The sequence below is a fragment of the Oreochromis aureus genome, linkage group 20, assembly GCF_013358895.1.
Source record: "Oreochromis aureus strain Israel breed Guangdong linkage group 20, ZZ_aureus, whole genome shotgun sequence".
In the NCBI taxonomy this organism is placed as follows: domain Eukaryota; kingdom Metazoa; phylum Chordata; class Actinopteri; order Cichliformes; family Cichlidae; genus Oreochromis; species Oreochromis aureus.
Genome location: NC_052961.1, coordinates 7,926,932 through 7,952,810, shown reverse-complemented (window position 1 = coordinate 7,952,810; position 25,879 = coordinate 7,926,932). Strand labels below are relative to the sequence as shown.

At 39.2% G+C, this 25,879-nt stretch overlaps 1 protein-coding gene across 2 annotated transcripts; it reads left to right on the top strand.

The window, feature by feature from the left end:
- Nucleotides 1-896: 896 nt before the first annotated feature.
- Nucleotides 897-24,154, top strand: LOC116321988 (ankyrin repeat domain-containing protein SOWAHC). 2 transcript variants are annotated; one of them, XM_031741941.2, is made up of 14 exons: nucleotides 898-1,332; nucleotides 4,996-5,057; nucleotides 7,205-7,426; nucleotides 8,396-8,518; nucleotides 13,345-13,401; nucleotides 13,748-13,849; nucleotides 15,696-15,708; nucleotides 18,691-18,695; nucleotides 18,901-18,987; nucleotides 19,614-19,616; nucleotides 20,014-20,016; nucleotides 20,228-20,300; nucleotides 20,558-20,653; nucleotides 22,861-24,154. In XM_031741941.2, exons 1-14 carry the CDS (start codon nucleotides 1,200-1,202, stop codon nucleotides 23,031-23,033), a joined length of 1,152 nt encoding a protein of 383 aa, XP_031597801.1. In that variant the 5' UTR covers nucleotides 898-1,199; the 3' UTR covers nucleotides 23,034-24,154. The 2 variants fall into 2 exon arrangements, with proteins under 2 accessions (XP_039460410.1, XP_031597801.1); XM_039604476.1 differs by lacking the exons at nucleotides 15,696-15,708; nucleotides 18,691-18,695 and having other exon boundaries at nucleotides 897-1,332; nucleotides 13,748-13,852.
- Nucleotides 24,155-25,879: the final 1,725 nt, after the last annotated feature.

The window sequence follows — 25,879 nt, the reverse complement described above, 5'->3', positions numbered from 1 at the left end:
CCAACAGAGAACAGCTGGCGATACATTTATCACCTTGCTACTGTCTGGGATTGTGTGGTCAACATAGCAGTAGTGTAAGAAGTACACAAATCCTTCACGTAGGTAAGGTACTAAAAATGCAAAATGCTCAATTTCAAGTAAAAGTCCTGAACTGGAGATAGTATGAGTATGGCCCTTTTGACTTATATCTTCATGCTTTTCATTATTAGATAGCAAATAATGTATATTACTTCTTTTATTGTGAGATCATTAATGAAGAAACAAAGAAAAAACTAAATTCTGCAGCCTTCTCTTTAAAACCTCTCTTATCCCAGCTTTCTTGAACATATCATGGATTTCCATCTTTTTGGACCTCTGTGAGCTAGTTAAATGAAACATCCCGGATAGTTTCTACTACTAAACAGTTACAGACAACTGAAAAGCATTAAGGGTCCTGAAGCAGACACAAGTCTTATTGTGAAAGGTCACAAGCCAAAAACCCTGGGAACCACTTCTACAATCATCTATTTTTGAGGATGTGTTATAAGATTTTTACCTAATGAAAATATACGTGTTGCAAGTTTAAGTCAACAAACCATTACACTACACATATCAGACTTTAAATCAACATGTTGTTGATTCAGTGTACAGATTTGACTGTTTTTTAAAGCATCGCGATAATTCTTTCTTTCCCTCAAATCAGCACGTCATGGAAATAATCGTTGCAGTCCTCACATAACAGCTGCATGTCACGCAAATGCAGCAGGGAGTTACTGCTTAAACATATCTGCATCAGTAAAGTTAACAGTGGAAAAGGACTATTTTTGCATTAAATACGTTAACTTTTAAAACGTCTATCCACCTAATTATAGTCCCAAACACTGGCTTTTCAGCACAGTGATTGTACTTGTCATGAAGTATCTTAGAGCCCAGTATTAGTTCTTCTACTCCAACAAAAGGAGCTGAATGTTTCCTTTTCACCGTTGGCACAGAAAACGCGGAGTTCGAAAATGAAGACGTGTGTCTTTAAAGGGTTAACGGGGGAGGAGGCGCAGCAGCGGTCAGCTCGTCTGGGTGGAGTGAACTTTAGATATGTAGTACAACAAATTAGCCAGGAGGAGAGCGGTGTGGCAGAGTGAAAAACCCCTAAAAGACTAGATTACTCGCTTAAGAAAAAACCCATCCTGGCCGGTAAGAGACGCTCCAAACACTGAGCTGAGATGAGTGATGTGAGCGAAGAGTCGCTGCTGGATTATTTCTACTCGGCCGGGGGCGACTCAGGCAGAGTCAAAAATGCAGATATACTGAGGACATTTAAGCCTTTTATTGGGCACAGTGACTTGCAGTTACGTGGTAAGTAACCAGAGGTTGCATCGTGGATTTAACTCAGTGGAAATATTGGGCGGAAAAAAACCGGGCAGATGAAATGAGATGAGGTCGTGCTGCATCATTAGAGCGGGATGGCAAAATACCAACTGACCTCGTGTTAGTATGACAGTCCTCATAATAAGACTAACATTTATCTTTTGGTTTGTTTGTGTTTTAAACACGCAACATCCCCTTTGTCTGCTTTAACAAACGGCTTTGGGGTCGTTTTCATTGTGTTCAGTTAGAAAGGAGACATCTGGTTTACATTAAAAAGCCCCTCCAATGAGTTTCAGCAGGAATTGTGTCATTTCCTCCCTCGGGCACGTTTCTAACTCAAACAGAGGACCCGAGCCACCCCATCAACAAAGCATGTCACTATGCAGTGTCACAAGAAGGCCCCGTGGCTCCTCAGAAATAAAAACGACCAGTGGTTATAACTAGTTATTACTTGGCTGTTATGCACCATTTGAGCCCAGAATCAGTGTATTTGCCATAGAGATGTAATCTTTCCCCTGTTCTTCTCCACCCACCTACTCTACAGATGCTTATGCAATCATGTCCTGAGTCACTGCTGACACCACCATTCTTCTGTTATTTGGTTTCTGCAGAAAAAAAGTGTTTGGGAGTAAAGTTGTGTAACTCTGTGTACTCATAGATATGCTTAGCTAAAAGAACATTCTGACGGAGAACCTTACTTTCATAGAAGATATCAGAACTGTAGAGAGAAAAGGTAACATTTTAGCTACAAATTATTTGAAAAAGTCAAACCTTTAAGCATTCAAATATACCGCATGCCTGTGGCAAACAGAAGGTTTGCTTTAACTGCCTTATTTGGTCTAGTATGGTGATAGCCTATATATAAAGATGGACATAACCAGCATGAAGTCATCCACTGTGCAATCGTGTTATGAAGCCTCAAACCCTTTATTATACTTATTTTTTCCATGTCCTTAAGTGCACTTGCTGCCAGATGAGCCACCTCCTGCTGGCCATTAAAAAGATGCTTCTGCATTGGCTTCACTGCATCCATGTCCATGTTTTGCAGACTGTGGGTTATGACTATAATCGGTCCATAATTTAATTGGTATATTTATTGACTGGATGAACTAACTATTATCTGCCATGGGTTACCTTCAACCAATGACATCAATAACCCATGAAGAAGATGAAGACGTAGTTGGAGCAGTTTTGAAAGGGTTGACTACACTCAGCATAGCTACATAGTGAAAAGTCAATTGATAATTACCTATGCAAAAACAATTTTACATAGAAGCACATTCATAAGGAGTCACTTTCAAAACCTTACAAGTTTTAAGCTTCATGTTCGTTGACACGCCCAAAATACCCATAGCTTTGAACTTATTGGCCAACAGTTCCTTACAATGGCTTGGTTAACATGCTGCCATAGACTGTGTGGTAGCACTGCACAGACACAGATACTTGACAGTCAACTCTAGCAGAAGGAAAAGAAATTTGGAAAGATGGATTTTCATTCATTTTTTTCAGATTTCTTATTTGTTAGATTCATATGGCTGCGTTATAGAAGATTTCACTCCCTGTACAGTGGTCATGAAGGGGAAAATTAGCTATAAATAACAATACCACTTTTGTTCGAGACTGTAAACATGTTTATTTCAGCAGTAAATTGTGGCGTTTTAACATATGGGTCTCTGGAGAATGGCTTGCTAAAGTGGCCTCTGGAAGATCTCTTGGCAAATATGATTGGCTTAATTTTTGTTAGACCATAGACAAAAGTCACAGACAAAAGAAACAGACTCTATGTAGGTGTGACTAACTGACATACATACCAGCAGGTATATAAATAGCAGAAGCAACATCTCATACTGTTTTTGTGTATTGTGTAAACAGATAAAGCAAAGATTTAACAGCTCAGGGAGTTAAGAACTAAACAATAAAAGGCGTCTGTGTCATAGAGTGGCAGCACCAGGAGTAAACGTGCACATCAAACTGGTTTGGTGACATAAACACAGTTAAAGGTGTCACTTGAAACCACCTGAAGTTAGTGGTTATATCAGACCACATGAAGCTGCAGCACGACGTATCAGCTTAATAGCACGTTAAGGTTTATGAATATTTTTTCTCTTTTCTCTAACAGGAGGATTATTTGTTTTTATTTTATCTTTTCAAAAGCTGTGCAGCACATCTCTTTTATGTAGGTGTGCCTACTAAACTAACAGCTGAGAGTAAGAGCACGTCTCACGAAGGCAAACAATGAGCTTGTAATGCTGTATCTAGTCCCTGTTCAGCAGTGATTTTACTTTTGTGACTGCCTGGAAATGCAAACATGTTTTAACCTTCTCAAATGATTATCCAAGGTGACCTTGCATTGCAGTTGCCAGCATGCACTGTCCAGATGCTGTATCAGCACTGCAGTTGTTGACAGAGGTTTAGAGAGCTGCTTTGATGCTCTGCCATCTGACATCGCTGTCCAATTAGAAAAGTGCTTCCCACACATTTAAAGTCTGTCGCGGCATTCGGTTGCAGCTTTTCCTCGTGTAATTGTGGCGATAGTGTTTTAATCATAATTAAGTCCACATGCATGACTGGATGTAGACCTCTAATGGGGGCGTTTTTGTGTGTTTTTTTTAATCAGACAACAAATCTGGGGCAGCTGGTAAAAATGTAGCAGTGTTTGAAGGGGGGGTACATGAAAGTGAGTTTGTGTGTGGGTTGCTTGTTTTTTGCAGACCTCTGGCTAACAAGTAACTAGCACATACACGATATTACCCACTGTGCCATGCAAGGAATTCTTTTGTTTAGGCAGATGTAAGTGGCCACTTCCTTTGGATTTCCTGTTGTTGAGAATGCGAACTTTGCAACTGTCTCCCTACAAATGTTCTTTCCGTCCACATGAGGAAAAGGAAACGCTCCAATTGTCCCGAGCCGCATACTTATATAAACACCTTGGCGTGAATGGAATACCTACGTCTGGAAAGGTTTATGTTTGCGAAGCCGTCCTGGCTGCCTGATGACTAGTGTTAGCTTTTAATCACACTTTCTGCACAAGCCTGATATCTGCTCACTGGTGTAAACAAAGGGCGGGAAGCTTTATCTGATCAGCTCTGTCAGCTCGTCACTTTGTTTGGTTCTCACAGGAAAGATTCACTGTAGGTTTTCAAGTGCCTCGAGTTTTTGGCCTAAGGGACAAGTTAAATTCTGTTTACATATTTGGCCAGGCTGGAGGGGAACGTGTTTTCTCTTTCTTTAAACTGAAGATTGTAAAACAACTGCTCTGCCAGTAGTGTTCTCATCCAAACCTCATTTGTCTTCTTACTTCAGATAAAGTAACAGAACCCAACAGCTTTACCGGCAGACTGCAACTTACAAACAACACATCTAGTATAAACACTAGAAATATATTCAGCTCCGTTATTGTGCTGTTTAATAAATATCATCTATTGTGCATCTAATCTTTGGGTATCTTAAGGTCTATATACGCAAAACACATTCTTCTTATTGTCTTACGTCCAGCATCCACATCACTACAACAGCGTTTTGTGTCCTTTTTTCCATCCTTATTTGACTTTTTGAGTATTGGAAGCACTCATGTACCACTTAATGTTAAAAAAACATTAGAAACTATGTTTAGTTTCCTGTTTTTGAACTCAAATATTTTTTCCTTTGCAGCCAAATACCGAGAGGAATTCAAGCTCATCATTGACCGAATCGCTGTGGTGAAATCTGAGAATGTAAGTAAACTACTCAAATATTTTTACCTTTTCTGGGAAAAGTTATGCTCTCATTGATTTTCCAGTCATACTTCTTACACAGAGGCCATGCTGTGAAAGGCGGAACTATTGTGACTGAACAAGGGGTTGTCCAGTCTGTTCAATCTTTGTGTTTTGTAGAACCGTTTGTACCCACTGGTTTCCCCCAGGGGACACAGCTGCAGTTTGTGTTTCTAGACACTATTTCCATGAAGCGTTCTCATATGTAGACTAAAAATTCCTGCAAGAATAAACAGAGTAAACTCATCTGAGTTATAGATTTGATGTTTCTTTCTTGAAGAAACAGTTTGAAATGAATAGCACGCTTATCTGTGTGATAAATGTGAAGATACAGAGGGAGGTCTGGAGACTTATCTTAGCTCGCTGATCACTGTTTAAAAAGAAACACCTATCAGCAGCTTTAAAGTTCAGTAAATGACAAAATATCAAACCTGTGTAAATTTGCAAAAAGAAGACGTTTAAAAACAAATTTTGGTGCTCTAACAGTTTCTTTTGGCAAATGCAGTTACAAAATGCAAATCCCTGTAAAACAGCAATGTGCCGTTTTTACATTTATGTTTATCAGATTTAAACAAAATAGATATAAAAGGTTAATTAATGCCCTACTGTGGAGTTTCATGCCTTTTGACAGAGCACGTTGTAATTTTTTGTAAAGAAACTAATTTGGTCCTGGGTTTAACTTTGTACTTAAAGCTGCACTAGATCTAATCTAGATGAGCCCTCCTCCTGCAGCTCCCCCAGTCTGTTCTAAACTACACAGATATTTATAGTACAGTACTGACCAGATCTGTTCTGAACCCAACCCCCCCCCGCTTTGAGAGATCAAAAAGTGATCACTAAGGCACACTGTGATTGTAAATAATGTGCATTTCTTGATAATATCTTTATAATTTAAAGAAATGAAGGAATGAATGAAACTGTAAAGCTAAAATTGCAGTACGTTGATAAAGTATTAATAATAATAGTAGGTTGAAATGCAAAGTTAGCTTCATGATGCATTTTGTGATGTGACATATAACAGCCATTTCCTGTTCCTTTTATGTTAATTAAGTACCTAGCTACAAACATTTTTTAATTAAGTCAGAAGCACTGTCATCATGACATTTTTAAATCCTGTTTGATCAGCCTGGCTGGCTTCCTCAGCAGGCCTTCTTTACCTCACAGCACAGCAGTTAAAAACCATGGGTCCAACACACGATAAAGGCTAATGCTGCCTTATGTTAGCACTGCTAAGCTTTCTGTTGAAATTACTGTTGATATATGAGTAACTTTTAGTTGCCACTGAACAAGCATATTTTGTGTCAGCATCATTTGAAGGTGGACTTGTTGCTCTCTGTGGCTTTCTGAAATTAAGTGCCATGCATTTCATGATGGTAATTTGTACTGGTGATTTTACCCCCACTACAATGGCCTGCTAAGAGATTATTATGGACTTTTCGTCTAATGATGCCAGCTGTAGATAGATGTGAGAGTACTATTGATTTTCCCATCAGAATCTTGGCATCATATACTTTACTAACCTACGTAAGATATGATCAAATCTATAGACTTGACAGTGCTTAGATTTGTGTAACCTGGACTAAGATTTTTCAGTTGATGCAACAAAAAAATTGTTTAAAATTCCAACAGGATTTATTTAAATAGTAAGCCTGTAGCTAAGGATTGTTATAAATTAATCTGTTTCAGCAGTAAACAGTGTCTGAGGTTAGTATCTTTAAGTGTTTATCTTCTATCTGCCCAACAGTCCAAAATCCAACGATTTTCAATACTGAGATACAACAGAGAAAAGTAGCAAATCCTCACACTGAGGAATTAGATTAGATCAGTTAATCAAGCAGCTGAATGATCACCTCAGCGGCAATTCAAAGAAGCTAACTCAGCTTTTGGTGTTTAATAATTGGGTTCAAAGGGCATTAAAGATGTGAGGTCCAGCAAAATGATTAAAGGCGTACTGATGAGTGTGATTAACACACAAATTACTTTAATGTATCTAATGGTTTTTAGTTAGAAGCTACAGCAAGTGCTTCTAAAATTCAACTGACTGTGTGGTAATACCGTTTCCTGCTTTATTTAACATGGATGTTGTACTGTTTCACTGTCTTTTACAGGGTGAGAAATATCTTATCCTCAAGAAGAAATACAGGAACTTGGTGCAAGAGCGAGAGGCCAAGAGTCTCAGGCCAGATGGAGACCGACAGAGGCACACGAGTCCGGCCAGAACGACATCCACAGTGCAGTGGGAAGTGACAGACGCCCCGACATCTACTCCTCGTGAGAAGGAGGAACAAGATGAGCCAATGTCATGTGGAGAGGCTGACGCCACAGCAGAGGTGAATTTGAAATCAGCACACTATTCTTTGCTCATTGCGAAAGCCAGAAAAACTGTGGGACAGACAGGGCGTGGTTAGGCTACAACACTGGGTGCTAAAGTGTAAATCGCTGAATTTGTTCTCGCCTCAGTACTCTGTGGCTACTCTTTATGTTAGTGACACACTTATTTCTAAACAAGGGCGTTGCTGTTCGAGTGCTTCGGGTTGTTTCCCCCTCTAATCTTAGCAAGTGTCAGCATTCACTGACAGAGCAGCTGTGTGAGAGAATAAAAAGCTTTTTTGTTTTGGCAAATCTAAGAATAAGCAATGTCCAAGGCCTTCTGTCTTTGCATAAAGGGCATAGTTGTTTAACCTCCTAAGACCCGAACTCTTCCACGGCATGCATTTTTAATTTCTCTTTGATATTTGGGCATATTGGGGCCCGATAAATGTAAAAACAAAGAATTACCAGAATTTTTTTTTTTACCTTATTTTTGTTTTTATGAAAAATCAGAGCCACATATGAGGATATTCGTTTAAAATTTTGATAGAACAGTAGCAGTATAATGTCCTCGTAAATGGATATCAGACCCTTGAAGAGCAAAATTAAGTATTTTGGTCTAAATAACCCAAAATGTGATGTCCACATATGTGGACGGCAGGTCCTAGGAGGTTAATGCATACAAGCAACTGTCAACAAACATTATACTCCATAACTTTATAGTCATCATCCAACCATATTGTTCATGCAATAAAATTACATTTATGCTATGCTGCTTTTAGTATTTTCACACATGATTAGTCTGAGCAGGCACTGAAGTAAACATTATCTGCCCACACCAGATGGTGAAGGACGCTAAAAAGCAAGCAAAATGCTAATTCTGGCTGTTAACCAACACTCGACACAGCTGAATGTTTGGCATGTAAACACTCAGCTCACAAATTAGGATCACACAAAGTTTATCAGACACTATATCTGTGCTCCTGTAGGACCAGCGAAAAGGAGCAGACCCTGTGCACCACTCTCCACGGCCACCTCCTGCCATCCAGATCCATGAAGCCCCAGAGCAAAGCAACGCAGAGGATGAGCTGGAAAGAGATTCTGGGTCAAAGGTGACAGTTTGTTTAACTGAGAGGCAGTGTTTGTTCTGGTATTTCCTGGCACAGAACAGTACCATCGGTGCCTTTCACACACCTGCAAAATGCACCACCACTCACTAGCAGAGACGTGTGTGCTGGACGGTCACGTTTCCAGGAAAACTGAGGTGCAGTGTAAAAAGAAAATCAAAATAATTGCCAGAAACACATTTAAAAAAGCTGGGCACGTTTGCAAGTCTGCATTTCTTTTAAAAAACACCTTGTAAGATTGCTTCAGTTGTAATATCAAAAAGTTGCCCGTTTATGGTTAATATTGAACCTGTGCCATGTAAACAACACATGCAGGAATCCAGACTGTAAGAGAATTGTTGGCAGTGAAGAATTCAAAATAGAAAATGAAAAAGTTCTTTTGTAATAACTTGCAAAAGAATTTTGTCACAAGAATTTTACACCAGGTAGAAACCAGAGTCTGTAATTGTGTGAAAAAGAGTTTAGACTGGAACTAATACTGCTGGAGAGGCTTATGTCTGTGCATTAGTTGTTATATACAGTTTTAGGTATCTGGTTAATTTGAGACCTTTTGTATCTGAAGATCTTAAAATAATTGTAACACCCTTTTGATAAAAGCTGCAGGCCTTTCAGAATGACATTCACTGCAGGTTCATTCTCAACATTTAGCTTCTTTCACCATATTTTGTCAGAGGAATGAAAAGACTACAGAGGAAATGGGGAACACTGACTCCTTTCACCCACCAGGTGGTGCCAAGTAAATTAACTGGATTTGTAACCTGCACTATGTTAAATGTGAGAGGGAGGGGAACCAGTCGGGGGAGAATCTGCATTTAAACTAAGCCCTCTTATCATGGTAAGCAGCAACATGTTGAACCTCATTAGAAAGATAATAATCATGTGTCCATTAAAGACATGGGGATTCATCCCAGGGACTTTCGATGGCCTGCACAACACATAGATGAAATGTGTTGATGCGCGAGTGTGTTAATGTAGGACTTGAAGCAGATTAGGTGTGTTTATTTAAAGTGTCTTGATGCATGCTCAATCATCCAGGTAAGGAAATCCTAGAAAGTTGATGCTGGACGCTCTGTCTAGATAAATAGAGTGAGCTTATGTTGTTTATTTATGGTGGTAGCCACTACAAACTTTGATATAAGTACACCTATTATAGTGTTGACAGTTGTTTCATGTTACAGAGACCATCTGCCAACTGTTATATTTGGTTCTTGGATTAGAACAGAAAAAGATACTTAGATTATCACAGTTCCCAGAAGCATTTGGGAGGAAACCATCATCGCTTTGTTGTCTTATCCACTAAAAAAATTAACATCATGGCGCTGCGCCACAAAGTTGCTGGGTGTAAAGTTGATGTCCAATCTGATTTTCTTCCCACAGACATTACCCAAATGTCTGTGCTACCTTATAATCTGTTCTCAGACCTGTCGAAATTTGGCCCGCTTCTCAAGAAGCGCTAAGGCAGGAGTGGCTCCACATCAAGAGGTTTTAGTGTGTCATGTGGTTCTCCGTAGGGCAGATCTGCTAAACTCATGTTGGTCACAATGGATTACAATTAGAGCTCAACTGAAAAAGCTGATTTATCAGTGCTGACATGTGCATTGGAGAGATAAAAATAAATCGATAAAGTTTTTAAGAAATGGTAGTTTCCATTAGTTTATGCTTCAGAGAGTACCGAAAAGTTTATTTTGGGGTGAAAACACGTGGGTCTTTATCAAAAGTGTTTATCTTTGAATGTTCTTATATAAAATAAAATACAGAGAGTTATTCCTGCTGGGAATAGTGGAAGGGGAGGCAAAGGTGATGTGCTGGATACAGTTCTAATGAAGACTTAATTTTGACTCTATATGCAATCACACCAAGAATTTAAAGGCTAAATGCCATTTTTGTTAGTCACACTGTGAATGACATAGTCATTGTACGACAATGATCCAGACTGACATACCTGTAAGCTCATATTCGCACATGTACTGCAGCCCTGAGCTTTTCTAGATGTCACCTGACTGAAGTATGCAAATGTTGAAGCAGTCACATTTGATATTAGCCTCTCTTTAACCCATCAGTTCTCTGGTACAAAATCTGTGAGATGCCAAATTGCTGGTAATAATGTGTCAATGCACCTCCCTCGCCTAAACTTAAAGGAGTATTTTCTAGTAGTGCAAATGTGTCTGAAGACATTCCCTGCTGTGTGAATCATGTGAGAAAGGACACTTGTGGAAAATGTTGATTCTCCAGAAATGGTAAAAAGTGAATGTGTAAAAACAGCTTACATCTATCAGAACAACTGACACAAACTTTTGGATCGAAATTAATAAAATATAATTTCTAAAAAGAAATATATATTTTTAGATTTAGACATGAATGTAGTCTTGAAATCATTCCCGATGCTTATGTTCAGCACTGTAGACCTGAACAAGTTAGTAGAACAAAAAAAATAGTTTGAAGTTTTTTAAGTTTATGAACTTAAAAGTTGAAGCTTATCAGAACTGACAAAAGTTAAAAAAAAAAAACGTTATAATAATTAAATTCAGAAATATTTAGTAAGTGGAACTTAATCAGTGATCAATGGGCCTTGATCAGTGGTCATGAGAATTTGCATATTAATGATCAAGGAACTAACTCACAGCCCATTGTTCATTCAGTGGTGCTAGTTTCAGTCAAGTTTCAGTTTTTGTGCAATGTGCTGTTTATAAGATTGGAGAAACCTGCAGTCACCTGAGACTGAAGAAGTCATTTTGATGAGTGACGAAACGTTTCTCCCACCGAAAACGCTACGTCCAGATAAACAGAATCAACCTTTTGGGAACTAGAACTTAAAGTTTTCATTTATGTCTCCCATGTGAATAAGTTGACGAAACTTAATAGGAATTAGTACAACAGAGTCACTTTTTAGGTTTATCAAAACTCAATATTTATTTTTCACTTTTGGGATGAGATAGTAGATATAGTGGACAAAAGATGTTGAAGAAGCTGTAAGTCAGGAGAAACAAGAAAGGAAACCAAAAAATTAAAACAAACTGGGCTAATGCTAGAATTCAAAATCATGTTAAATGCCTTTCCAATTCTTTAATGCGAGTGAGCATTAAAGAATTTGAAGAAAAGCTATCTGGAGCTTGTACAAACTGATATTAATCTTTTTTAGGGCTGTCAAAATTGAGAGCAAACAAAACAACTGCTGTATAATGCACTCCGCTATCTTTGTTTAATTGGTCACATGATGGCATCACATGACTAAAATACGTCATCGTTTTAGAAAGTCTGCGTTTTCAAGTGTCCACACTGCGACGGGACAGCTCCGTTTCGAAATGTATGCGTTTTCGAGAGCGTTTTCAAAACGCTGCGTTTTTCCTTGAGGAAAACGCCATCTGGACGGGAGGCCAAAACGGAGAGAAAACGATGCGTTTTCAAACGAAAACGCATTAGTGTGGACGTAGCCTCAGTTTATTTAAGTACTTTCAACGTTTGGGTTTACAGTGAGATTAGCGACAAGCCCATTCATCCATCAATCCATGTCATCTGGCTGCTGTAGTGGCTTTGCCATGACTGGTTCCTCACCCTGTTTTTAAGCAAAGCCCGGACACTCTTCGAAGGAAGCTCATTTTTTCTGCTTGCATATTATTTGGGTCACTACCCTCAGCCTGTGGCAATAGGTGAGGGTAAGAATGTAGAAATTAGCAGCTTTGCTTTCACACTCCAGCTAATTTTGGTAATCAGTTGGCTTTTTCCTCTTACTCCCATGATGAGGTTAACATTTGTGGAGGCACATTTGTTTTAAGTGAAATATCTTTCCTCAACTATGTGAAGATATTTATTTAACAATAACTTCAGGAATCCTTTGAAGAACACTGACATGCTAAGATGGTAAACATACCACTGTAACCATGTAATAATGGGAAGTTTTCGCTCAAAGCATTTCTGTCTTTAAGTACATCCTCAAAGTTGCTTGAGTGTCTGTTGACTCGGTGGCCTGTTTAACTGTGGCACTTCAATAAATATTTAGATTTTGGACAAATGGTCACTTTTAGAGATGCCACCTGGACCTCTTGAGAATAATTTTAAAGGTGAGATGAATATTAAAACAAAAACCATCATTTTGACAGTGAAAATAATGCTTACATGGCTTAAAACAGTGCTGAAATAGTCTTTGCTGAAATTCAGATTCTTTCATCCTCTTCTGTCTTTCCCTTGAATACATACCCAACAATGGTATTTTGTTTTCTCCGTCTGTTATTACTGGTCGCCAGCAAAAATAGCTAAAAACGCATGTGTGCCAGAGTGGAGCAGGCTGGATAAATATCATCCCTCCACTTTTCGTGTTCGCAGAGTGACATGTGCAGTTTGTGCCACAGACGTGAAAGGGCCGAGTGTTCTAACATGATGTCTCTGTGTGAGCTGAGAACAATCCTCTCACACATAAATCAACCACTATGACACTTTTATACACCGCTTTCATTATTTAAGAAGTTTTCTTCTTGACCTCTTTACACTAAAATGGTGACAAAAACATATGGCCTGACTGCAGGCGAGTTGTTTTTTGGGTTAATTGTTAATTGGATTGTTATTCATTACCCCTTATGTGTGAATGCGTCACCTCTGTCTCGCTGTCTCATTACCTATCTATCTGTCTCACACCCTTTGGTCACATCTCCCCGGCTGGAAAACATCACAGCAGTGTGACTAGTGTGTGAAAAAGTGTGTGTCCTGTGATCTCAAATCATGTTGTGGGAGTGTTATGACTGAAACAGTAGTTAACTTTTATCAGAGCTCAGCTTTTTGTCACCTCTGAGTAACACTCTTCTGACTTTGTGTTTCAGTCCGAGTCGGAGCAAGACGAGGAGGGTACGGGCAGTATGGGCTCTGCTTCTGTCGCTGTAAGTGCTTCTCAGCTCTTTTTTCTAACCCTTTATTATTAATGAAGAGATATAAGTGAAACATTTCAGGAGTAGAGCGGCTCAAGTTTCCTTTTTGTCTCATTCACATGTGTCAATCGTGGATTTGGTCTTGTAAATACACATTCACTCTCCCTGTGGTTTCACTAAACAAACAACAGAAGTAAAAATCCAAACTGTTGAAACCGGCGTCATCATGGGCGTCTCCCACAATGTGTCAGCTGGCTGTGACTCAGTAGCATGTAGGAAATGGATTAGAGGTTTGTGGCCTCAGCACTATCAAAGGAGCCCATAACAGGATGTGTGTGTTTGTGTGTGTGTGTCCTAGCTGGATCCTTTAGAGAAGGAGTGGATCTATTCTGCTGCCGGTGCTCGAGTCCCTGACCTCTCTCAGCTGCTCAGACAGGACCGCTCTCTGGCAAACAAGAAGGTAGTGCCGGCCTCTGCCTCAGTGCTTAAAGGATAAATCCAGTTTAGTACAAATTGGACACTTTACTATTATCACTGGATTTGATGGGGCAAGAAACACAAGCAGCCAAACAATCAGGAAGTTTCCCTTTAACACATAACTCATTTTCCAGACTTATTTAGAAAAGGAAAAAATGGTAAAACTATTATTGAAAACTGTTTTGGAATTGGGTAACACTGGTGAAGGACAAATATAGTATAACAAAGTGGGCACAAGGTAAATTTTAATGAGGCCTCGCTAGACTGTCAACTTGTTAAGAAGGTAATCCATGAAGAAACCCATGAAAAAATCATCTCTGATAAATTAATAACACTTCCCACAATCAAAAGTATAAACAAAGATACACATGTTAATTAACCTGCTAAATTATGACAGGTGAAGTAATAAAATTTGTCTTCTCACAATGCAACATGGAAAGAAGATCCGTTTTACATGGAAATCTTGGAATATGGTGGTAATTGTAGATGTTACCTAAGCCACATGCCACACAGCTAAACATCACTACAAACCAAGTGCGCCACGAAGGTATGATGCATCCCATCACACCGTGAAAACGTGACAGATTTTTAAAAATGACTTTTGTAAAGTTGAATAAATTAAGTTATGCTAGAAATTCTGTATTATGTAATCTTTTACATATATATTCAGTGTCGACATTTGTCAAAAAGGGTACAAGAGATGTAATAAACTTAAATGATTTGTTCTTACTGAAGCAGATAACACTGATTACTCATTATTAAACTATAATTAAAATAAATATTAGGCTTAGCGGTGGGTCAGTGAACACCCGTTGTTCTGGAAAAATTTATATTTCATTACAGTTTTGCTGAGGTTGCTGGCTGTTGCTAGGTAAAATCAGTTGCAAAGAGGTATACGGTGCTGCAAAAGTTGTGCTTTTTGAAAAGTGCAGCAGGGCAGAATTTCTACTCTGAAGGGACACTTCAGTTGGTAGTTGGTGGGTTTATGCAAAGAAGCAGTCTGGTAGTGACCAAAGCAAACACAAGAAGGTTTTTGGTGATATGCTCAGCCAGCATGTCACAGCCAGCAACTACTCACCAACCAGTCGGGTGGAATACACATTTTTCCCTCTTGATCCGACATTGTCAGGGGTTTGCCAACTGGTCTCTAGCCCTATGCGACTGAAGTGTTATATTAAAATTGTAGTTTTCAGGAGTTTTCACCTTGCAGGTATTACTTTATAGCAGCATCACCTGACAGACTTTAGCGGTACTTAAAGAGTCTCCTGACAATCCACACCCTGACCTCCTGATTCATGTTCCAGCTAACAGTTGGTCATCACAGTGCAAGAGCTTTAGAGGAAATTTGTCTCACCTTTGGTACTTAAAGAATAAATACATAACCCTCAAACATTAGAATGTCTTATTTACAGTCTATTTATTATTTATTATGTTTACTGAAACAATCAGTCACACAGCATTAATATAGATAACAGCATCAGGAGTTTTTAAAAAACTATTCTTGGTCTTGTCTTTTTAATCTTCACAGTCACATCTGCTGGAAAATTACAGCAGTGAGCAAAAGGGGCTTTAAAACTGCTGGTTCTGTAGTTCCAGGAAGTACTTGAGTAAGGATAAAATCTGATTGCTTCCTTGCTTGTGTTTCTGTCCCTGTCAGAATTCAATGGTTATTCTAGTATTAAAGACATAAATAAATAATGACTGAAACAAAAAAAGATGAGTAAACAAAAAGAAAAAAAATCTGTTTCAAATTGCTGGAATAATAATTAATATTTGTTTTCACTAATACTTGTGTTCTTGTTCTATCTTTTGGGGGGTGGTCGAACCAGGATTTCACTTCAGTGAGTATTTGATACCCTATACGTAGCATGTTGCAGTATTATATCTACTTTGTGTTCGTTGTTGTTTATCGTTCCATGACTCTTTCTGACCTGATGCTTCTCACGTTCTCTTTTTGACACACGATGGCCCCCGGCTGTGACCGTGCCCACCTTTTCCAGGGTGTAAGTTTCACACGTCATACTTCTATCTGCAGCCTGTAGAAATTAGAAGTTCATTTCCAACGCCTTTTGGGAAAATTCTCAATGGATCTCCAATGACTTGTACTCAGATTTGTCTTTCGCTTTTGTAACGTTTACAAGCTCATCCTGCTGCAATTTTTTTCCCCTTAATAGTATTCTGAGAACCCTGTGTTAAAACATCCAGATCACGCATTTCAAAGGTCCACTATCAAAAGGATTATGAAAGATAGCTTTTTAGCTCCTGTGCCCCCCTGACAACCCAAATCCTTTTATTTGTCTCCCTGTGCGCTTAAGAGATTTTGAGCTCCTGTTTGTTGTCCCTCCCCTGTGTCACAGTTCTCACACTGTCCTGTGGCCATGGCAGACCACCTTCTAAGAGTAGCCTTAAGCCTTTGCCATCTCTACCCGGACAAGATAGCACGGCCGCCATTGAAGTTTAGGGAGATGGGGAGGGAGGGGGGGATTAAGGAGAGTCTTAATGCCCCACAAAGAGTTCACCCACTTAAAGATAATCTGAAAGTAATAGAGGAGGCTGGGATTAATTGTAGAACAATGCTGGTTGTGTCCCTGGGAAGGTGCTAATTCCCCCTCAGGCCTCTTTGATGTTCCTCTTTAGCCTTCAGCCTTTCCCTGCTCTGCAGTGGTAGAAGCATTTCCAGAGATAATGCACAGTGATACCGACAATCAAAAAGTCACACGACTGCTGGTGTCTTTAACACTGGGAATTATTATATTTGATCTTTTGCTGGCTTGATTTTACTTAACAGAAGTTTAGCCAAGTGTACCACATAGCAGGCTGCAAATCACACGTTTGAGCAGCACTGAAGGGATTACCCTTCAGTGCTGGGAGGACTTAAGTGTTTCCTGTTCTGACAAAATGTTTGTGAGGATAAGGTAGATTTATAGATATGCTCTTCAAACAGTGACCTAAAAGTGAAGGCTTAACACAGGTCATCTCACCTGAATGCAGCACTTCTCACTCCAGAGTCTAATGGCCTTTCTCTCTTCCTGTTCTCCTCATTACGCGGGCCTCCGTTCCTGCCGTGATGGACTTCCCCTGCCACACAGTTTGTAAGTACATCATTAGCCCATCACTCCTCTCTATCTTCCTCCACATCCAGGGAAGTGTCAGGCACACAAGGCCTTTGTGTCCCCTGTCGATGTCCTCTTTAGCCACCACTTCCCTCACTGGAGAGCACGTGGTGGGGACAGAGCCGTCCCTGAGTGAGCAGACAGGTGGGGGGTTACCTCAGTGTGCAGGAACAGAAACGAGAGGTGCAGGAGGGAAAGACGCAGCATCCTGTTCAGCCTCGTCCATCACTCCTGCCCACTGAGAAACCCGCTGAGCCGCCTGTCAAAGAGCCCCTTGGCCAATCTGTCTTAAACTGTGACAGGGGACAGACAAAAGAGATGGAGATACTCCAGCCAGACAGCATCTATCACAATCTGTCTCGCAGACGAGCGACGCAGAGAGATGGAGCTACATATGGCTTCCTCTTTGCCTTCAGTGGATAAGATAGATTTTTCTGTTGCCAGCTGTTGAACCAACTTGTTTTGCTATGAGCATTAGGAGTTCTGGACAAAATTTCAAGCACTGAGGTAGTGTCAGTTTCTCTTGATATTTAAGTCACAGGTTGACCATCCAATCCTCTGAGAAACTTTATCTGGTCCCAACATTTATAACATCCACTACATTAAAAAAAGGTGTTGACAGCATTAATAAGACAGTTTTTTACTAGTCTCATGGGTACAGATGATTCTGTTTCCCATACAGATTAATTACACAAGTTACACAATACGCATATATCAATGCTGACAAATTTGACTTATATAACATTTTTGAAATATTCAGTGTAAAAATGAACATAATATGAGGATTTATTACTAATGGTGTATGACAGAAAAAAAGACGAAACACTAATATATCCACTGAATTTGTCCAAAAGAATGAATTTTTATACATATTACACACATATGTATATATATTGTACACATTTTTAAACAGCTGCAAGTTTTTTTAAAGATCTGAGGCATTCAAAGACTGTCACATATTTATTTTAAAGAACATATAGATATTTAGCTTTGTAGTGTACTGGTAGATATAATGGTAATTTGAGAGAAAGAGAAGAAAGCCTTTTAAAAAAATCATCTGCTGATTTTGTGCAGCCACGTGGTTTTATTAAATAGCGTCAGCATTTTTTATGTTATGTTGTAGCAGTGAATAGTAGCTGTGAGATCGTTTGACCAGTTAAACTCATAAAATCATTATGATAAAAGAGGTTTTTTTTTCATTTCATTTGATCCCCCGTGAAGCTGTTCAGTTAACCGAAGTAAAGAGGTTACGGGGTTTTCATCTGCCCGCAGTTAATATGTAATTCTGAAATGGTTACTGTTTGATTTGCTCTGTTAAGGGTCAAATTGTTGAAGGGATGGATGTGGTTACTTAGCTGACATCTGCACCTACACTGCTTTCACCTGTTGATAGCCCACAATTATGCAGCTTAAAGTGTAGGAAAAACAGAGGAGATCACAGTGCTAGTCAGACAGGTCGATATGGTTTGCATGTGCTGCGTGTACATATGCGTATTATTTTCACACCTATGAACATATTTTTGCATGAGGACCTCTCTGTGTATCTCTCAGACTTCTATCATGGGGGCTCTTGTTTCCCTCCTTGACGTGTGCTGACAGTAGTGCGGTGATGTCTGGGTGGGTCTCCCCTCTGCGGGTCACACTAACATCATCAATCTTCCCCCTGGTGACAGGCGGCTGGGCCCCCCAACTGTGGGCACAGGGCTGTGTTGTTTTGTAATTAGGCTTCGTTAGATGGCAGGAAACCATCCCTCCATCCCTCCTTCTTACCATCTCTCCAAAGCCCTCCCCCGTGCACAGCTGGTCCTCTGAACTCAGATAGCCAATAAGAAGCCCAGCTTACTGTGGACCACTTGTAATAATGCCGAATATTATCTGATCATATTTTTAGGACTAACAAATCTTTCCCTATTCCAAACAGACAGCTCTGCACTGGGCTGCCAAACATGGCAATGAGGAAATGGCCACACTGGTGGTTAATGCCGGTGGCGATGTCAACATTAAATCAGTGAGTGCATTTTTTTTTTCTTAATTTTAGACAATAACTTTAAAAGGGCACTCCTAACGATTTCATGCTTCACATTATGCATTTGTTAAGTCCTAAAAAATTTATCCAAATAAAAATAATCCCTACATATTCTAACTTTCACTTCCCAGTATGCATGTCTTATCTTAGTCCTATTTATATGTAACATAGACAACATTACATGAGTCACAGTTGGAGCACTCGTATGCATAGAAAAGCATGAAACCCTGTCATTTGATTCAGCAATCCAAAACATTTAAGTACTATATTAGTATATACATACTTCTTTAATGATAATGTAAAAGGTAGAAGACTTAAGGCAGACTAATGCAGATCTATCAGCAAACAAGTATAAATGCAACTATATTGCCCACAAAACTATAAATTGCACTTTAATGAATGGCTCTTTGGCTAGTTTAGCCTGAATGCTTCATAATTCAGGCTTACCACCAGAGATAAAGAATAAATTACAGCTGTTTTTATAAGCAGTGTCTCCATCGTGGGTGAACTGAAACCACAGCAGTGCCCTTGTAAATTTTATTTCAGTTATGCTTTAGTGTGACATCACATTCACTGATTTTTTATCATGGCGTTGTTCTTTCTTGCAGCACGTGAGTAACCAGGCTTTTCCCGGGCATGGATGGGTAATGTACAGTAAATTATATGTCTTGAAAGAACAACCGCCTCGCTGCTGGCCTCTTCTGCTGTGATGTAATGCTCCTAAAAGATCTCTGTGAAGATCCAGCTGTACAAATGTATTACCGGAGCACGTGTTGTGGGGCTGCCGCGGGTCTACTCCGCTAATAAATCATGTCATGTCATTTTAATTGTTTCCCAAAACAGTGCGTCAATGTGCCAGCATGCACAACTCTACAACTATGCAATTTTCAGCGAATTACCATGCAATTATGTTTTTATCATTATCTGGTGTTTCCATAACCTTTGCTAATTTGTATATTCTTTTCCATGCTGTTTTCATTGGCTGTCCTTGGGCCTGGGAAACTCTAGGGGGTAGGTACTTAAGCCTTCCAGCACTTTGCCATAGTTATTCCCCTCAACTACACACAAAGTCAAAATGTAAATTCTAAACTCTTTTTATGTGTCGGTGGAGTGACTGTTGTTGGCGTGTTTGCATACCACGCGGCCTCACCAAGAAATTACCTTCAGAATACACATGTACGTGCATGTTTTCATTTTGTTTTATACTTATTTTTCTCTGCAGGGATACACACCTTTACACATCGCAGCGTTACATGGGCATCGGCACATTCTTGACCTGCTCGTAGGGACATACGGTAAAAAGTGGTTTTATTTAACCTACTGGTTGCAGAGATAGTGCCACAAAAATGCTTTGCAAGTTTTCGCCACTGAAAAAGAATCTTGCGAGTAATTTAAAGAATAACAGCTGGTTACCTCATGTAGGTAGATTTGTTTACCTTTAGATTATGTGTCATTCCTTAAAGCTTTTGGTGTAAGATGTCAGTGAAGTATCTGCTTAGGCTTATCTGCTGCTTAGTCTCTGCTTTCAGTCATTTATTTTTTGTCTTACCAGGGGCTAAAGAAAACTTGCGGGACTACAGTGGTCATCTTGCCTGCCATTATCTGAACATCAAAGAAGCAGAAGGTCCAGATGAAGACTGTGAGCTACGTGAGTGAATGACTCTTCTAGTTTTGCTGCTAAAACTATTTGATGACCATCCCTGCCGTGGTTTTGTATTTTGTTTAAATTCTTTATTTGGTGTTAGCGCCTTTGAAAATAGGATTAATATACTTTGGCTACATCCAGACAAATGTGTATGGTGTGAAAAAATATAGGGGAATATGTGCATTATTCTCAGTCTTATGTTTTTCTTTTCAGACACTGGTGATCAAGTAAAACGAAACAATACAAATAGTGAAATCACCCGTCCATTCAGTGCTATTTTGCCAACTGTGTCATCTAACTTCAATATTTAATATGAAATCAACAACATCAGCTGCACAAAATAGAATCAATAATAATAAATAGATATTCAGCTGCATTATATTCCTACATATCAGACTTGCCTGATATATGTAGTCTGCTTAGATGACAGACGTTTTCTGCTTTCTGCAGAGCAACAACTGCATTGCGTCGGCCCTCTAATACCCACATCTGCAAACAGGGAATGACAGTCAGGTTGGGTTGATCGTTTCACGCTGCAGTGTATGTCTGTATCAGCCCATCACAGCAGCTTTACCATTACAAACAGTGATCATAATTTCTTCAGAGACACCCTGCATAGCAAGAGTTTGCCGCTGCAGGATGCTGCAGGATGCATGTTAAAAATCAAGGTGGGGGATGAATTATTTAAAATATCCTTTTAAAGAAACTTTCCTGTTCACATGAGGAGTGTTTCAAAAAATATCTGCATCCAGAAGAAAGCACAAAAAGCAAGAGGAGTTGGCCAATCAGCAGCCTAGGAGGGATAGTTATTACACAAACAAACATGGCACATAGAAGAACAAAGGAAAATCTGAAAATACAGCCGTATATGCTGATGTTCATGTTCTTTTCTTACAGCAATACACACTAAGCGCATGAAGTAAAACAAATTAGACAAAGGTTCACACATTTGACACTTAACTCCTTGTCCACACATAAGCAGTTTTTTAAAAGCTCAGTTTTCAGTGACATTAAAACACGGTTATAAGTCGACAACAGGACAAAAAGAAAAAGATCTCCAAAATACACAAAATGAATAAGAAACCATTACTACTACAACTTTTGGTTTTGAAAAGGAATCCTTGGTCTATCACAAGTTACTGGGACAGTGTGTTTGATTTAAGCAGCTCTAACCACAATTTAAGTTGAAATAAATAAGTAAAAATAATTTTTTAGGAGTAGCTCAACATTTTGGAAAACATGTAGAAATTAGGTCTAATAACCCTGCCTATCTAAATACTTGTATATCACTTTTCTTTAATAATATTTATATATTCTACTATATTCTAATTTATTCCACTAACTGTAGTAACACAACAGGTTTCATTTGTTTTAAATAACAATTGATGTAACCGCATATTTATGGACACTGACACTACTAGAAACTATGAATCCCCTGTCACTCCTCTGTGACATTCAGTAACCCCGTCCTGAGTCATTTTCCTTTTGCTAAAAGGAAAAACAACACTTGCTCCTCATCCAGGCTTGTAGGGCAGCTACACTGAAGACAGTATTCAATACAGAGGAAGCGATCAGGTTTGATTGGTTAGTAAATCTGTAATATTTTGGACTCAAAAATGTGCCTAACTGTCTAACCCACGTCCAGGCAATGTGCACTGAAGGATGAAGGATTGAACAAGGAATTTTTGGACAGCGGAACTTAAACTTGGACCCAAATCCAAATTTGAAAAGGCTGTTGGAAAACATCCATAGAAATATGCAGATTTATTTTATCCTCTTCTGTTTTTGAACAGAGGAATGTCACTCTGTCTGCACACCAACTGTGAAGTGGACAGTTACTGTAGCTTTGCATAACTATCTGGTGTAGGAGGGAACAGCAGTGTTCTGTGTTTATGATAAGCTAAGCTACACCACACTGGTGTTTATTTCCTTATCTAAACTCGAGAAGACAGAGGAGAGGACTGTTTTCCCAAATGTTGAACTTTTTTTTATGCCATGTCCCCTTCTGAAACACCTCTCTACAGTTTGTGCCCATTAATGGCAATAAAAAAAGGATTTGATTGACTCAGAAATCATCAAACCTTGGTTTCACTACAAAGTTTCACCTGCATTGTTACTATGTATCAGTTACTATTAGTGTAACATTGGACACTGTATAGAACACTGTGGTTCTTTCACTCATTAATGAATTTTGTTACTTATTCTTTCAGAGTTTCAAGTAACTCAGGCCAGGGAGCGGAACAAGAACAGGAAGTTGGCATCGTTGTTCCACTCCAAGAAGAAGTGGGGGTCAGCAGAGGAGCTGGCTCCGATAGAGGAGGAGAGGACGGCGTCACATCAGCTCGCGCTTCCTGCTTTTAGACCCAGAAAATTCTCCCGCTGAGGGAAAACAAACTCCAGGGTCAACCCTGTTCTGACGCTGTTCCCACACTCTCTCTGTCACTCACTTTGCCCTTTCAGGCATTCATATTTACACACATGTACCAAGTATTAATATGTATATTTATTATATGTACACACACACACACACACACACACACACACACACACACACACACACACACAGGAGTCATACCTGTGGTTACAGATCCAATCGAATGTTTGCCACCTAAACAAAATTAGAGAAACCAAATATACTTGTTCATGCATATAATCCATATTTTTCCTTACAGCTTGTTTAAATATTTTTTTGAATTTTTAAATGTTCATCAATGTTCTTCAGTGTTACTTAAAGTGGCACACGCCTTACAAGTTTTCCTTAAGCTGAGGCCATGATGGTCAAGCTAGTGATTTTCTCTATTTTTCTTATTTTATTGTTTACAGTTTTCAATGAAAAGACCAAAAATGATAACGTCTTAGTCTCCCTCTCTATACTTGTTCAGCCTGTCAGTGGCTTTCAGATCTCTAACCTTTAAAAAATTGGTCAAGAATACACAAGAGTGACCACCAAATCAAAAACAAGGCTAGATAGCGTATTTCTTGGAGAGTATTTCCAGTCGTACATCGGCTGTCTTAGTAAGAATTTGGGGATTAAAAGGAAGAATAAGCTTCACACTCTGTATGAAAATAGTTTGTAGTTTTTAAGGAACAGCTGAGCATTCTGACACAGGAAAAAAAAAGTCTGACTTTAAATCAAGTGATAATACTTCTCATTTCCATATATACAAACAGAAGTTACCAGGCTCACCCCCTAAAAGGATCATTTAATGTTTTTTGTATGTTTCGGTTCTTTAAATGCACCATAACTGAACAATGCAATTAAACTGATTTCCTTCAGTCCTTGACAGCAGCTAACATTAATTTACTGGTAAATGTATTATTTAAAACTTAACACTCTTAAGGGACTGTACAGAACAGTGTCTCACTGCAAAAATAATTCACAAAAACACTAAATTTAGCATTTAACCATAACTTCATTTCAGTTTAATTCTCCATTTCACTCTACTTCTTTAAAAAACTTTGCTCATTGCCCTCCTTTCAACAAAAATAAAGTACTAAACCTTACCTCTTTTTCTCGCGTTCCTCCTTTGCCAGTTCTTAGAGTCGGACATCAGATAATGGTAATGATTGCACCAGCTCACACTCAAATACAGAGTCTATAACACGACTTTATAAATGAGCCGCTGGAAAATTCACCCAGTAATGAGATAATCCAATCAACACAAGGATAAATATTTGTTGTGTCTAAGCTGTTTAAAGCAGGTTTCTTGCAAATGACTTTTCAGACAGTACTGGAGATTAGTTTCTTGAGTAAATGAATAAGCATTTGCCTGTTTGCAATATATTTGGCAGCCATGTTTCTAATTTGTAGTAACTGGGCTAAACATCCAAATTTTATTTTTCTTTTTAGATCTTGAGATTTAGTGCAAAGCAGTATTAGCATTTTTGCCAACCTACATTTCTGCTGTGCCCCTGCTGGTTACTCTCAGGTTATAATAACTGTGTATCTGACGTGAGGCAGTTTTTCTTAGTTTGCTGGTAAAATAACTCTGATTTACTTTAACTGAGCACAGATGAGGTCACTCTGTTACTCGATGAAGGATTGTTAGGGAAACAAAAAGTGGTGTTTGCTGATTGTACTTGATTTGCTCACCAGCTGTTTATCAAAATGCCTGGTAACATTTTTTTAACCCTAGAGAACCCATGGGGTCGGATCTGACCCCATTGGTTCTCTAGGTTGCATTGTTACATTGTGTTCTAAAGATGTTGCCAACTGATTCTAATGCTTTAAAAGTGACGTATTCATTACTTTTACATTGTTGGTAAAGATTCTCATTTTTCTTTCTAAATTAAGTGTCATTTGTTACAGTTATTTTTAACCTAATTCTAGCCTCAGTTACATTTTTGCACATTATTTATATAATGAAGATATTTTGTAATTAAACTGCCTTTTATATGAAAGTGCGTGTCTTTGAATTGTCTTCCATCAACATGGTGAGCGTCTACTTAACTGCGACATTGAAATCGACTTGGCCGTTCACACCGCGGCTTCCCCGACTTGTAATTTTGCTTTGTTTTCTGTTTCTATACAATAACCCCGGTTTTTCTTTAAGCTGCCTTTGATCTTACTTCAACTACATGACTTGGTGGGCTACAGATGGAGTAAATATGGGCCCTGCTAACTCGCCATACGGCTTTAGACCTTAATACCTGATTAGCTGAAAAGGGCAGCACTTGCTTTTGATTCTTGGATATCAGACAACACAGAGGGGAACAGAGGCAAGTGTTTTTGTGCTTCATTTTTGAAGCGGGGATGTTGCGGGGGGGATAAGAGGGAGTTTCTGTAATAGATACTTATCTTACTGCCCTCAAGCCCCTCAAACAAAGTCCCCCTCTGAAGAGATTATAACCCAGGGAGGGCACATTAACTTTAATCCGATGCTTTGAGGCCTCGCACCCCCATACCTCCCTGTGCCCCACTTATTTCAACCCTCCTGTTGTCGGGGGGCTACCTTGTATCTGGTGCATGTATGAGTAAGGCCTGTGGCTACACACGAGGGTTGTGTTTGTGCGCATGTATGTGTGTGAGTCAGGGGGTGGAGCGACTGTTTCAATAGCACGCTGACTCTAATGAAAAGCATTGAGGGGTGCATACTGCTGTGTAACTGATTCCTCTCTCTGAAGAGATTAGGCGCTACATTGTTGGTTCGGTTGCTCATTTCCATGAGAGCGCAGCCTCCCACCAGCGGCTGCTTGGCTTTGTTATTTTGAGTTGAAAAACACAGAGCC

Coding starts and splice junctions, on each gene's coding strand:
- LOC116321988 (XM_031741941.2), top strand. CDS start 1,200: ATGAGTGATGTGAGCGAAGAGTCGCTGCTGGATTATTTCTACTCGGCC. Junction 20,301..20,557: donor CCTGCTCGTAGGGACATACG/GTAAAAAGTGGT, acceptor TTGTCTTACCAG/GGGCTAAAGAAAACTTGCGG. Junction 20,654..22,860: donor AGATGAAGACTGTGAGCTAC/GTGAGTGAATGA, acceptor TTATTCTTTCAG/AGTTTCAAGTAACTCAGGCC.